Here is a 14415-nt window from a genome sequence, read left to right as displayed (position 1 = left end):
GACCACGCTGGTGATGTGAGGGGCCGTGCTGGTTCCATGGGTGGTGGGCTTCATGCTGCCAATGTTACAGCATGCTGATGGGAAAGCAGTCCAGCACCAGGCATTGCGACACAGCTGGGTTTTTGTGTTCCAAAACAAGGGCTGATAATACAGAACGCAGGATGGAGCTGCAGGAGGCTGCTAAGCTAAATGAGACAGGAAGCACGTAATTAAATTAGATATTGAACAGAATGAAGACATCCGAGTACATGCACGTCGTTGGGCTCAGAAGCTATTGCATAACCCTAATGAAGAGCTGTGCATTAGAAAATATTATACGGACCATCTCCCATGCTGGAGCTCACCCACTAAAGGGGAAAGATCAAAACCTAATCATGAGGGGTCCCTCATCCCTGGGGGTACTGGAAAGATGTGTGGATGTGACACAAATGGACAAGGACTAGTGGTGGGTCTCCATAGGTCAGGCTGAAGGTTGGACTTTGTAATCTTGCATGTCTTTTCCAACACTGATGGTTCTATGGTTTCCCTCCTGCTGAGGTTTTATAAAGATTCTCTCCCTCCTGTGGGATTTGCATGGCCCAGGCTCCCATTGCAGCCTTTTCTTCACTTCTGACTTCCATCAAGCCTCTCATCTGAGCTGAGTGGTTCAAAAGATGCTACAGGGAGAATGAGGCATATCTACACCTTGTTTCTATGGGAAAAAGCAGTAAGGAGGAAGGGGCTGGAGCAAAGTGAAGGCTGGAACATCAAGGCCAACAATCACAGAACTACAGAACATCCTGAGTTGGAAGGGAAACATAAGGATTGTAGAATGGTTTAGGTTGGAGGGGACCCTAAAGATCATCTAATTCCAACCCCTCTGCCATGGACAGGTCGTCTCCTGTGAGCTCTGACCATTAATGTGTTACTTTGTGTAGCACCAAAACGTCTCTTCACTCTGCTCTGCACAGCAGCATGGTGCTGGGGGGCTGCCACGGGGTCAGCAAGGTGTGCTGGTCCCCATGTCCCTGCTGCAGTGATGCCACCACACCAGCAGCGCAGGGACGAGTGTTTGGAGTCATCAGCTGGTGGGATGGTGCTGACTAATTGCTTGTCCCCTCTGCTGTCCCCGCGGTTACTCAGCAGGCTGCACACGTCGGTGGACGCCAGCCTGTTTTTTCCACTTATCGAGGAAGCAGTGCTGACTGTGATGCTCAAGGACAAGCCTCCCACCCCCTCCCTTTGCACCTACCCAAGCTGTTATCTTCTCTGCTCGTGCTGAGCAGCTGTTGGTTGGCTGGAGGCTGGAGTGGAGCCGGATACCCTCCCAGCCCTCCCACCCCATATAAGCACAGCTCCTCGATGCTGTTTCAGCCAGCAGCACACCACACAGCAGCACAGGTGGTGCCCCGAGGATCCGATGTGTTGCTGGATGCCTTGGTGCCCAGCTCTCAGCATGTGCCGAGGATTGGCTGCGCTTCCCATCGCTTGCCTGGAGAGGTAAGGGGCTTTGCCACGCCGCAGCGCTGGGAAGCAGAGGGTTAGCCGGAAAAGATGCTCCTGACATCGGATCAGCCTCTGCTGTCATGATGTTTTGCTAGAGATCAGGGTGCAGACTGCACTGAACTCTCAACTAGAGACGGATGCAAGATTTCCTGTGGTTCCCAGGGAGGGATGTAGAGGTAAAACACAAAGGCTGCCCCTCATCTCACTGTGTGCACACACAAGGTTTGTTCTGCCGACTTTGTCACTGCACAGGCTGGCAGAAGCACTGTTTTAATCGAGGTGCTCACAGCACTCGGTGACATCCTGCCAAACAAGGCTACAAAGCAGTGCAGTGCTGGTGCCCTGACATTTAATCACTTATTTCTGCACGGGTGCCCTGGGATGCCAGCAGCGCTGCGTACTGCCAGGGGACCAAAGGGAGAGGAGTGGATTTAGAAGCAGCTCCTGCCCTGTTGCTGCAGGACACTCCATGGGGATGCATCTGGCTCTGAGTTGGCACTGCTGCCATTGTGCTGTCCAGGCTCCTGAGGCATGGGGTAGGTGCTGGTGACAGCTCTGTGGCACCCCCAAAAAGCAGGGGAGGAGCTGCAGCAGCACGGCATGGAGATGATGCTCCCTCTCTGCTGAGCAGAAGGCGAGTGCTGTGATTTTTCCAGCTCGCTACAGAGCACGGTTGCCAGGGAGCAGAAAAAGCCATTAGAGGATTGCTTGTTGCATGCAGCAGAAAGCAAGAAAGCCAGAGAGCTGGAGGAGAGAGGGCTGCCCCTGCCAGCAGGGATGGTGGTGTCAGTCCCCACATTCCAACCTCTCTATTTCCTCCCATCCAGAGCCAAGGAACTCAAGACCCGCTTGGGGATCCTGCTGCATAAACCGGAGCTGAAGCATGGCGTTGGGGCAGCGTGCAAGCTACAGTTGGGCTCCAGGAGGAGGTAAGCTGAGGCTGCGGGTCCCCTTGGGCTGGGCTGTCTCTGGGGATGCTCTGCTTGGCTGGGAGGATGCGGTGCTGCTCATCTGGGTGGTCCCGCCCCGCTGCCTGCCACGTCCCAGCTGCACCAGTTATAAAGTCGGATTGGAGAGGGATGCACCGGCATTAGGCGGAGTGGGGGCTTAGCGTTAAGCTGGAAAGCCAGAGGGCTCCCATAGGTGCTGGTACCTCAAACCCGTACCTGAGTCCCCCAGGGAATGCATACAGCACTAAAAACAAAACACTGAACCTCGCGGCTGTCGGACAGACGCCTGCATGCAGAGGGGGCTCTGCTGGGCTGCTACTGGGGAAGAGGGCTCCACTGAGCGTTCTCTAGAGAAGACTGCCCAGCCAAAGCTGCACGATGGAGCTGAGGTCTGGGGAGCCATCAGGGAATGTAAAAGAAAGGGGGAAAGAGAAAGGAAAGAGGGCTCACAGGTAAAGGATACTGGGGTCTCGCTGTGGCTTCCTGCTGGTGCTGCTGCTTCCCTTCTTGTGCTGTCTCATCGTGGATGTGCTCCCATCCTTCGCCGGCAAGACAGCAAGCCTCACGTCCTGTTGTTTGTTTTCTTGCAGAGACTCCTCACGAGAGGTGCTTGAGTGGAGGGAATCCTTTGACCAGCTCCTCAAGAGTAAAAGTGAGTCGGATTTTGTTTTTTCCTCTTTACAAGTGCATGTAGGATGTATCCCGGAGCCAGGTCTCCTCCTCAATTAGCTGCTCTAGAAACTCGGAAGGTACCCCTGTTGCCCATTGTGCAGCCAGGTCCCTTTGGCTTTACCCTTCCCTTCTGGCTGGATGTTTTTGGGGAGCAGAAGTGCTGTCTCACAGCTCTGTGGGCCAGGAGCATTGACGTGGGCATGCTGAGCAATGGCACGGACCTTCAGCTGGAAGGTATCTTTCCACTGCATTCTCTGGGCTCATGTCTGCTGCCCGTGTAGCTGCTTTCATGCAGGATTTCATTGCTTTGGAAAACATTGCTGCCCTCTGTCTGCCCATCCTATACCTCTCCAGTAGCTCTTACACGAAGAGAAGGCGTTCAACTGCTGTGCTGAGATCCACGCCTCCATTTTCCTCTCCAAAATTCACAGCAGAGCATAAGGTTCTTGTAAGGCGTTGTACCTGTAGGGCCAGCAAGGAGACCAAATATGAACACAAAAGTGTTTGCTTGATTTTATTCCATGGCAACAGACAGTCCTTCCGCAGTGCTAGTCTATGGCCAGGAATCTTTTTTCCAGCCTTTGTCATGTGCTGTGAAGGTTAGCAAACATCTCCAGCTTCGTAACTGAATAAATACATCCCCCAAGCCTGGTTCCCCTGCTGCAGGCACTCTCCCATATTCCTCAGCATCTCATTCCCCCAAATCCCAGCTGGGAAATAAAAGCAAAGCCATCTCTCCTTATTCCCGCGTGCATACTCATATCTCAGTGGATTTCCCCTTCATAGAATTAGCTCTTTTCCGAAGCTGTAAAGAAACCACTCTAAAGACTCATTACAGAAAGGTCAGATAAATAAAACTGGAGGATTATTTGTCTGTGGGAAAGGACTTTATTGGAGCCTTAAGGCCAGTCAGCAGAGGTTCAGAGGCTGGAGTTTGTCCAGAGGGAAAGGAAATCCACTGATACTGCGGTATGGTCTCCTAGGGAGATGGTGGGCAACGCCACATCCAGCAGCCCCATCACCTCCCAGTGCCAGTCCTGATGACTTCTTCCCCTCCAGCCCCACTCATTGCCTGTCCTTCTGTTGCAGATGGGGTGACTGCCTTCCACACCTTCCTGAAGACTGAGTTCAGCGAGGAGAACCTGGACTTCTGGCTGGCCTGCGAGGACTTCAAGAAGACCCGCTCCAAAACCAAGCTGGCTTCCAAAGCCAACAGGATCTTTGAGGAGTTTGTCCAAAGCGAGGCACCCAGAGAGGTGAGAGCTGACCCTGCCTCTGCTGTGTGGCACTGAATGAGAGGGGGAAGGGATAAAACATCCTAAAATATCTGATGGGTTTCGGTAGATGCTATTTCAGCTCCGTGGGAAGGTTTGGCCTCATTCACCTGAGCTTTCCGATCTCATGTGGTGACCCAAAATGAAGGGCTGTAAAGGCCTGCAGGTTTTGTAAGAGGAAAAATTTATTCTCAGAAGGAATGGTGAAGCATCGGCACAGGCTGTTTAAGGAGGTGGTGCAGTGACCATGCCTGGGGGTTTACAAGGGAAGGGTAGATATTGCACTGAGTGACACGGTCTGAGCAGTCAAGGGCATGGATTGATGGTGGGTCTTGATGATCACAAAGGTCTTTCCAACCATAATGATTCTATGATTCTGTGTCTTCACCCCCATTAGGAGAAGCCTGCTCCCCTTCCCATGTTGGCCAGAGCCAAGCTAACATTTATGGGCATTCCTTCCTTGCAGGTCAACATTGATCACGAAACCAGGGAGATCACCAGGAAGAACCTGACAGGAGCCACCTCTGCTTGCTTCAACGAGGCTCAGGCCAAGACCCGCACCCTGATGGAGAAGGACTCCTACCCCCGCTTCCTGAAGTCAGCCTCCTACCAGGACATGACCAAGCAGGCCACCAGCCGCAGCATCAACAAGCGCTTGCACACCTGACCTTTGCCCAACACCAAACCCACTCTGGGTGGGCACCAAGGGCCTGGTGGTGGGGCTTTGGTTGAAATCCCAGCCTTCCAGCAGGATGCCCAGGACCTTGAGAGCTCTCACTGAGGCTGCCCTATGGAGAAGCCCTCCCACCCCACCGCTGGTGGTCCCATTGCTGGGCTGCGCAGGGTTGAAGCCACCCACGTGTCAGCAAGAAGAGCGGTGGGCCCGGGAGCAGCACGGCCCTAGCAGTGACATTTCTATCCTTTCCTTAAGCTTCGTGGCCTGCAGGCTGCACCCGAACTTAGGTCACATGCATTTTTATTATTGTTACTATTTATTTTGCAGTTACTGTTCTGATATGTATTTATGAGAAGAGCACTGCTCAAAGCATGCGCACATCCCTTGCTCGGAGGAGCTTGTAAATTAATTTATTTTAGGTATTGCAGCACTTAGCATGCCTCCCACAGCTTCTGTGTAATAACTGCAAGAGAGAAAAATAGCTTTATAATGCAACTGTGGAGCAAGGTACGCAAATAGCAGCAGGGAGAGCCGCATCGAACTGGGTCTGAGGTTTCCTGGGAGTATGGAGGACCATTGATGGCCATAAAAGGATGCTTTGCAGTTCGTGCCATTTTCCCTTTTTTTTGCCCTTAAATAGAGCTCTGTGGCTGGCACCTCTGCACGTGGGCTAGCAGCTTGTCCCAGGCAGAGAACAGCAGTGCAGAAAGGGCACTTTGAGTGTTGAAAACTTATTTTTAAATCACTTAGGAGGTTAAAGCTGGGTTTACAGTTCGGTTTACAGTTGGGTCTGGTGTTGCCCTGGCCGGTCTGCAGCTGAGGAACCCCAAGGACCAGTTTGAGGATGTTTTCCCAAGTCCTCTTCCTGCTTCTACCTCTGAGTCTGGTGGGTCCCAGCTGCATTCATGGGGCTATTTGAGCTGTTTTGTTATTTATTATTTACTTTTACAACTGGAACCACCTTTGTTGTGTTACTGAAGTGAATGGCGTACAGAGGTCCATTTTTGCTAAGAACATGACATCGTGGTTGCAAAATAAAAGTCGAAGAGGGCAGTGCTGTGACACCATTATTGGCTGTGGGCTTTTCATTGATTTTCTCCTTCAGGCTTTGGGGGGCCATTACAAAGCACACAGTGTAAGGAAAGCTCCTTGCGGTTCGTGGCTTGGTGCCACCTACAGCCCCTTTGAAGCTTTTGAAACCTCCTACTTTCTATTTATTGCCTCTATAGAAGGCAAAATGAGCTGGATTGAGGAGAGCATGAGCGCAGTATGAGGAAGAGTTGTGTTGCAGATGATGGTCACTCAGATCCCAAGGCAATGCTGTTAACACAAGTGGGTCTCTACCATTGAAGAGCAACAGCTTTCCTAGCAAACACTCCTGTCTATTCTGGCATGGCCACACAATCCAAAGATCAGTAAAATACATCAGCTCTTCTTCTACAGTTGTCATGCATCTAAATGGAGGAAAAGAGATTAAGCTGCCCACCTTATCTTTTGTTCAAAGGATGAGGTGAAAGATTGCCAGCATGTGTTTAAATGACCCAGAAATAAAGACTCTGTGAGAGCAATAAACGACACCGAGGCAAATCAAAACAAAATCACATCCATTTGATTAGCAGGGTCTAACTGGAAAAAGTATTTTGTCTTGAACACTTTGACATTAATTTATATGTGATTTTCTATTTAAAAAACAAAATCAATTTGGCCAAAAAAAAAAAAAAAAGAGGTCAAATTGGCATTGTTTCATTTCACAAAGAGAAAACTCCATTGCATCCAATGCATCCTTCAGTGCTGGCAAAACCCCAGGCTCGTATAACAAAGCCTTGGGGGGAAAAGAATACAAAGCCCAAACCACAGACCCGCCTTGAGAATGCAGAGCTGAAGCCTCCCATAAACCATGGCCAAAGTTTCCCAGGGTGAGGTCTGGGAATTTGGGATCAGAAGGGATGTTCTGAGATGTGATCACATGCATTTGTCCGTTTTGTTTTATGGAAAGGTAATCTGCAAATAAATGCTGCAATATGAAGGGCACTATTCCTGCTTTGTGGCACTGCAGGGTGCTGAGCTCTGATGTGTTGCAGCTGTAACCCAGGCACAGCTGGTAAGGAAGGGCAGGGGGTGGGAAACAGATGGGAGAAGCAGTGCTGGGATCCCCCTCCCAGCTGGGGAAAGGTATTTAAGTTTATGTCCTCTGGTTGGGTGCCTGTTTGATCTACTTTGGGTCCTCTCAGTAGGTCTCTTCTTGTCCATGCACTGCAGGTGGTGACCTGCTTTTGTGGGATGCTTGTGTGCCTGGGTGTTGCCCTCATCTCTCCTTGTGCCCGTTTGCTGATGGATGTGCTGCTTAGAGTTGGTTTTCTTTGTCCTGATGAGAACAGAGCAGCAGACCAGAAGGGAAGCAAATAGAGAAAGAAAATGTAGCAGTGCTCTACTGCAGAATGAGCTTTGGTTAATGCTTCAGGTTGGATACTGGGAAGCATTTCTTCTCTGGGTGGTGATGCATTGGCACAGGCAGCCCAGGTGAGTGGTGGGGTCACTGTCTCTGGGGGTGTTCAAGAAATGTGGATTTGTGACTCTGAGTGTTACAGTAGGTAACACTGGTTAGACTAGATGACCTTAGAGGTTTTTTCCATCTATAGTGATTCTGCATTCAGAGCTCCACCTGCCAGGGTTTAGGTCACATCTTTCTGTAGGCTATTTTCCAGTGCCCTGCTCCAGCACAGTAGTGTGGCCAAGCATGTAAATCCTTGGATGTTCTCAGTTAGAAATATAATAAGGAAGGAAGTACAAAGAACACGGGGAAAAAAAAGACCCATCCTTACTATTCTTAGATTCTTTAAAAAGTATTATGACTTAGCAGGCAATTTCTGTTGTCATGTTTTAGCTCATGTCTATTTGTGGCCAGTGCGTGGACGCTATCTCAAGGGAGAGCTGCAAGCTGGGTATGTGTCCATCAGCATGGAGGAACAGGAGGACTTGCATCACCGTGTGCTTGATTTCCTGCTTGTTGTGTCTGCAACCCATCTCCCGAGCACTCTGCTTTGTTGGTGTGCAGGCACGCAACGTGGTAGCCATCACTTTTCCATCCTTGGGCTGCACCTTGTCCTCAGCTTGGCTTTTTCCTAATGCTACTCTGCCTACTGTCGTGCTGTGAAGCTGAGCTTTTGCACTGCAGCCCCCAAAAAGCTGTTGTAGTGTCTGAGACATCCTGAGTCTGTCTTGCTAACAGTAATCATGTTTACAAATGGCTTGTATTGTGGGTAACAATTTCTGATGGTGCATCTGTTCATCTTTATACTATTAAACAGCAAACTGCTTTTATGTAGTTGGGTGGCACTGGTATTTTTGTGTTGTAACTTGGATATATTTTAATAACAAGTTGCAAGGATCATGCTCAAAGAGCTGCAGTGCAGGCCAACTTCAGGCCAAAGATGACTCTTTGGAAGTGGCTTCTGGGCCATAAATAAGCACAAGATGCCCAGGAGGGTGGTAGGGTCACTGTCTCTGGAAGTGTTCCAGAAACCATGGAGATTTGGCACTGAGGAGTGTGGGCATGGTGAGAGTGGGTTATGTTTGGACCTGATGGTCCCGGAGTTCTCTTCCAGTCTTAATGATTCTTTGATATTTGAATGGCTGGACTGAAAATGGCTGTGCTGTATAAGTCTACTGGCCAGCAGCTTGGAAATCATAGAGCTGTGTTTGTCCACAGTTATCTGAAAGTTGGTACTCCCTTGGGGGAAGAAGATGTGCTGAGTCCGTAGCAGGCTATGTTGAGTGGTGTCATAGAAGAGGAAGGTGATCCTGGGGTGTCAGCCATCAAGAATGATGTATTCGGCAGACTGGTCTGTTTGGTCATGAGAATGGTCCTTGCAAGCAGGTTTGCAGACCACTGTTGCATGCTGAAAATGCCCCCAAACACACCTCCCAAAAGCTTGTTTTTCTCCTCCAAAAGTGAGTATGATCCTGACAATGGGTGACTGCAGGCAGGGCTGTATGACTTGGCTTGTTCTCTGGCTGAGAGCCAGTGGGTTGGGCTAGAAATGCTTAACGCTCCTTTGGGCGCTCTGTTTGCGGCTCTGCATCTCGGAAGAGGAAGAAGACAAAAGCGGAGGACAGACATAGATCTCCATTTTGCACGGCTCTCTTCCTTTCTTTCACTTTCCAGGGCTTGCAGGTTCTTCTTGGTGGTGGTGGGACACTTGGTGGGGCCCTGTTGTGCTGGAGGGGTGGGGGTGAGGGAGAGGATGTCAGTGAAATAGTGCTGGGTTATTGCTTTGTGGCTTGGGGGAAGAGAGGGGAGGAGGCTGTAATAGAATAGGATCTTTGCCTTTCCTGAGGGTACATGGTTGTGAATTTAAACTTCAGCTTCTTGCATAAAAACTGCTCTTTTCTGACTAGTTCAGAAAAGTCAGTTTTTGCCTTCATGCTGTGTTGTTCTCCAGCTGTATGGGGACATCAGGGACCAGCTTATTGGTAACCTGCAGGAAATCCATAATAGCAAGAACATCCTAAATTCACTCCATCCCTTCATTCAGCTGTGCCAGCCCCATGGGAGACACCTGTTTGTGTTGTGGTGGGTGAAATGGGGCAAGCAGTGAGGATGAGTGTATGTGTCCCCCAGTAAATGCTGTAGTCATGCTTCTCTCAGCTAGCACTGCCATTACTGTCCTTAGTTGCTCCTCTCACATCTGCAAGGCATCAGTGTAAATGATGAGGTTTTGTGGCTTAATAAATAGGGTCTTCTGTTTATTAATTAGGTGAAGACTGTGAAGCCAGTATCTCACCTAGTGCGTTCAATTAGTCAGACCCGGAGCATCCCTCATGACAAAGACACTGAGTTTTGCACTTAACCTGTCCTTGAAATCCCTGGATCTTTGATGTTTGTTGGGTGAGGGGCACCAGGGTACAGAGTCCTCCCTGTGACCATCATGGAGCCCAGAGCCCACAGTCAGCAGGAGGCAGCTACCACATCTAGCATGCAGAAAGCAGAAAGCATTGCCTCTGAGTTAAATGATGCTTTGCGATATGGCCAGAGGGAAAAGGTGCTGGAGCTGCTGGAGAATGGGGCAGATGTGAATTCCAAAGTAGAATCTGGATGGACACCACTTCACAGTGCTGTACAATCTGGTGACAAGGAGATGGTCCAACTTTTGCTGGCCAAAGGTGCCCATCCACATGCCAGGAAGGATAATGGTGGCACTGTGTTTATTGAGGCAGCCATGGTGGGAAACGTGGAATTACTGGAGCTCCTTTTTGATTATGGGTTTAACATTAATGACAGCGACAATAATGGATTCACTGCTTTCATGGAAGCTGCTTGGTATGGAATGGAGGATGCCTTGAGGTTCCTGCATAGCAAAGGAGCAGATGTGAATTTGCAGAGGACGGCCAGTGAGGAGAAGAAGAAACTGAACAAGGGAGGGAAGACTGCACTGATGGATGCTTGTTTGGGTGGCTACTTCTCAGTGGTAAAAACTCTTATCCAGGAGATGGGGGCTGACGTGAACATCTGTGACAATGAAGGTAGGAATGCCTTGATCCACACCCTCAAGGATTGTGAAAGGGGAAAAAGTGAGTCAGATGTCTTTGAGATAGGCCGTTTCCTGCTAGACTGTGGTGTTGATGTCAGCTGCAAAGATGAAGCTGGCAAAACTGCCCTCATCCTAGCTGTTCAAAGGAAGAACACAAGTTTGGTGAAAGCTCTGTTGGACAAGGATGTCATAAATATTGATGATGCAGGCGAGGATGGCCAAACAGCTCTGATGGTGGCTGTAGAGAAAAGCGCTTACGATATAGCGGAGATGCTGTGTGAAAAAGGTGCAAGGACTGACGTTGGGGATCTTATTGCTGTTGCAAATAGGAACCGTGCTACTGAAATGGCACGCCTTCTTCAGAAGTACAACGCCAGGTTTGTTTCCACAAAACCTGACAACTGGGAGCCAAAGAGCAAATGTTGGAGGCGCCAGCTGCAAAGTCTTCATGATAAGTATCGCCCCATGATTGGCAAGTTAAAGGTATTTGTGCATGCGTCCCAGAGAATTCTGAGCACTTCCCAGGGTAACATCTACCTTGGGCTCTATGATGGGATGGAGGTGGCAGTATGGGCAAACCGTCATGCAAAAGGGATCGAGGAGAAAGCATTCCTTGACCAATGTGGGAGCTGTGAACATCTACTGAAACTCTTCCAATCTGAGCAAGAAAAGGGCTGCATGTATTTGTGCTTTGCTCTCTGGGAGAAAAACCTCGAAGAACACCTGCAGGACCCAGATGACCAAAAGGATTACAAAGGTATCATGAAGATGATCTTCCAGGCAGTGAGAGAGCTGCACTCACTTGGGTTTGCTCACCAGGCTCTACATCCCAAGAACTTCCTTCTAGGTTGGTTGGGTTTTGTTGTTTTGGTGTTGTGGGGTGTTGTTTTGTTGTTGTTGTTGTTCCCTGTTACCTTACTCCACCCATCCTAAGTCAGATATGAAAGACCAGTGCAGATATGCTTATGTAGAATGGCATTAGTTCTCTGGATAAGCATAGATGTGTTCCAGATAGCCCAGGGGGAGTGAATAGAGTAGCTTTCATGTCTCATTAGATCTGCTTGCATTTCTGGGCTTTGCAGATAGCCCAACTCACAGCAGTCTCTCCTGAGATCTGTTTTCTAAAGGAAGCAGTGACAGGCTTGTATCAGCATTCCTCACTTGTTAACATTCTCTTATTTCCCCAGATTTAGGTGGCAAAATTTACTTGGCAGATTTTGACGGCACCAGAAAGCTGACTGAAGGCAAAACAGAACTTATCAACAAAGACTTGGAGGTAACTTCTCTCCAAACCAATTTATGGTTTCAGATCTCAGGTTATTTCTGATACTTTCTTTTGCTATGACTTCTAGGGGGCCTCTCTTGTGCATCCTCAACTAGAAGATGTGTTGCTCTTGGGGCAAGCCTATGTCATGGTAGACCACATATGAGAACGATAGTGATTGGGATGTAAGGCTTGGGCTGGTGCTGGGACCCCTACGGACACCCTGGGATCTGGATTACGGTGTTTGCCCCATCTCATTGTGCACAAGCTTTCAGAGTTCCTATCCACATATATTTACACAGTTGTGCACACCCACAGGCCCATGTTGACATATACATTCTGCTCATTTAGAAATACTGGTCCCATTTCTTCCATTTGCTAAGAACCTTCACGCATCTTGATGTGTTTCTTTGCAGAACCTCAGCAAGCTCATGCTGTATGTTTTAACAGGGGGTAGGAAACCCCTTAATGAAGTCAGTACTGAGGATATGGCTTCAGGTTCCATGGATTATGAGGAGGCTTTGGACCTTATTGATAGCCTGGCTTCTCATGATGAACGTGGCTTGGAAGGTCTGAGTGAGCACCCCTATTTCTGGAGCAAACAGAAGTAAGCTCTAAGAACACAAAGAAAAGTTGTTTGTGCAGGATTTGCCTATAATGCTGGGAATGGTGTAAGCTGTTGCAGCTAATGAAGGTCCTTGTTCTGCAGGAAGTTCAACATGCTAAAGAATATATGGAATAAAATCAAAGATCTGCCTCGTAATGATAAAAAGGATGCTTTTGGCACTCTTAATGCTGGAAAATCTATTCCTTACCCAAACTGGACTAAGCAGGTAAACCTCTTCTCTTTGGGTTGACATGAAGTTGAAGCTGGACCTTCAACCAGAAGTTTTACTCAGCTGGACCAAGTCTCTGAGTTCTCTCCTCCTCTCTGGACCTGTAAATGTTCATAATCTACTGTGCCATGTTGACAGTCCTAATGTGAATGCTATGCCTTGGCCAGACAGGAGCATTAGGGAGTCTGTATGGTGTGTCCTGCAGAGCTCAAGGTGGTATGCTTATAAGTGTCACAGAGTGTATCCGTGCAAGGTGGTGTCTCTGGAGAAAGGCAGGAGTTGTGATAAGTAAAAGCAGATGTGCTGCTTTCACGGTGTGTATGGATGGCAGGGAATAAATAATCTATAATCTTATTTCAGGTTGATCAAGAGATTCTGAAGATCATGACATATCGCAGTAATGGAAAATTCTACTCAACAAAGATCACAGACCTATTGAGGTTCATCAGAAATCTGGATGAACACCCTGATGAGAGGTACGTGTTCACATGCTTGTCCCTGCCATGGCTGTATTGTTGTATATCTGTAAGTATCAGTGAGTTTAAGAGTAAAACCTTTTTCAGAAAGGAGCTCAGGATATGGGAGGAAGCTCTTTAAATCTCTTTATTTTTCAGTGGTTGCTTCCTTTGACAGGCCCTCCTGAGGGTGAGAGTTGAGTAGCTTTGCTCACAGGATTAAACTTCAGATTTTGAAGCAACATTTGACTCCCAGATTTGTATCATCCTCTCCTTGTGCCTTGAGGAAGCCTCCTTACTGCTTGCTTCTATTTCCAAAGCGCTGGAGAAACAGCAAAGAAGTGCAGATCTTAGGGAAAGCATGGAAAAATTGCAGCTCAAGGACTTGTAGGAAATTAGTGTGTTATCAGAATGGCTTTTACTCTGCAAGGGAGGAATTGAGGCAAGGTGGGTTCCTTGGATGTTCTTTTAAAAACCTTTTTCTTTATTTGTTTCACTCAGGATCAGTGAAATAGCAGGTGACTACGCTGAGTATTTCCTGAAGCTTTATCCCAAACTGACCATTTTTGCCTACAACCGTTTACGCCGGCATCCCAGATACAGTCACTACATAGACATTCTAGACCCTTCTGCATAGGAGGCCATTGCCTCACATCCCATGGATGATCCCACTTTCTCTGCCTCCTTCAGCTGTAAAAGAGTTGAAGAAAGTGGGTAAGGAGATGAGAGCACAGGCAGGGATGGAGCATAGAGGACTTGGCCTGAGAGAATGGAATATGGAAGCGTTTGGTGTAGGAACCACGGGCTTGGGAGGGGAGCCACACTGAGTATTAGCTCAGTGACTTCCCCATCCCTCTGGGCTGAACTACCCCTTGGAGATGGAGACCTTGTGGCATCCTGATTGTCCCAGGGGCTGCTTGTTTCTCTGTGAACAGCTTTCAGGAGGTGGCACAATGATTATATAAGCACTTAAGAATATTTTCTAGCTGTTGAATGGGTTTTTAATGCTGTGAAAAAGTGCTTGGTGTTCTATTAGCCTATGCAGAGCCAAACTGGGAATAAACTTTCTTGGAGAACTGATGTTTCCTATGCTCTTCTATGAATGAGGTACCTCATCCCTCCCTGAGAGAGGAAAACACCCTGAAGCTGTACTGGGCTCTGAAGGCTTCCTCTCCTTGGGTGCATAACACCCCTTGGGAGATGGGCTGTATGGAGGACTAATTGTTGCTTTGCATTCATGGGGTGAGGATTTCATGGCTGAGTTGATGTGCA

The 14415-nt window shown here is 48.5% G+C and overlaps 2 protein-coding genes across 5 annotated transcripts; both read left to right on the top strand.

The window, feature by feature from the left end:
* The first annotated feature begins 1316 nt into the window (after positions 1 to 1316).
* On the top strand, positions 1317 to 6124 carry RGS16 (regulator of G protein signaling 16). 3 transcript variants are annotated; one of them, XM_015869761.2, is made up of 5 exons: positions 1317 to 1479; positions 2313 to 2414; positions 3026 to 3087; positions 4197 to 4363; positions 4848 to 6124. In XM_015869761.2, exons 1-5 carry the CDS (start codon positions 1400 to 1402, stop codon positions 5046 to 5048), a joined length of 612 nt encoding a protein of 203 aa, XP_015725247.1. In that variant the 5' UTR covers positions 1317 to 1399; the 3' UTR covers positions 5049 to 6124. The 3 variants fall into 3 exon arrangements, with proteins under 3 accessions (XP_015725247.1, XP_015725249.1, XP_015725250.1); XM_015869763.2 differs by lacking the exon at positions 1317 to 1479 and adding an exon at positions 1926 to 2021; XM_015869764.2 differs by lacking the exons at positions 1317 to 1479; positions 2313 to 2414 and adding an exon at positions 2547 to 2887.
* Positions 6125 to 6265: 141 nt separating this feature from the next.
* RNASEL (ribonuclease L) lies at positions 6266 to 14223 on the top strand. 2 transcript variants are annotated; one of them, XM_015869758.2, is made up of 8 exons: positions 6266 to 7577; positions 7942 to 7999; positions 9815 to 11435; positions 11776 to 11864; positions 12269 to 12459; positions 12562 to 12685; positions 13049 to 13164; positions 13645 to 14223. In XM_015869758.2, exons 3-8 carry the CDS (start codon positions 9986 to 9988, stop codon positions 13778 to 13780), a joined length of 2106 nt encoding a protein of 701 aa, XP_015725244.1. In that variant the 5' UTR covers positions 6266 to 7577; positions 7942 to 7999; positions 9815 to 9985; the 3' UTR covers positions 13781 to 14223. The 2 variants fall into 2 exon arrangements, with proteins under 2 accessions (XP_015725244.1, XP_015725242.1); XM_015869756.2 differs by lacking the exons at positions 6266 to 7577; positions 7942 to 7999 and adding an exon at positions 9103 to 9231.
* The last annotated feature ends 192 nt before the right edge of the window (positions 14224 to 14415 follow it).

This window comes from Coturnix japonica, chromosome 8 (assembly GCF_001577835.2).
Source record: "Coturnix japonica isolate 7356 chromosome 8, Coturnix japonica 2.1, whole genome shotgun sequence".
NCBI lineage: Eukaryota > Metazoa > Chordata > Aves > Galliformes > Phasianidae > Coturnix > Coturnix japonica.
The sequence above is the reverse complement of the archived record's forward strand: the minus strand, read 5'-3'. Positions and strand labels throughout refer to the sequence as shown.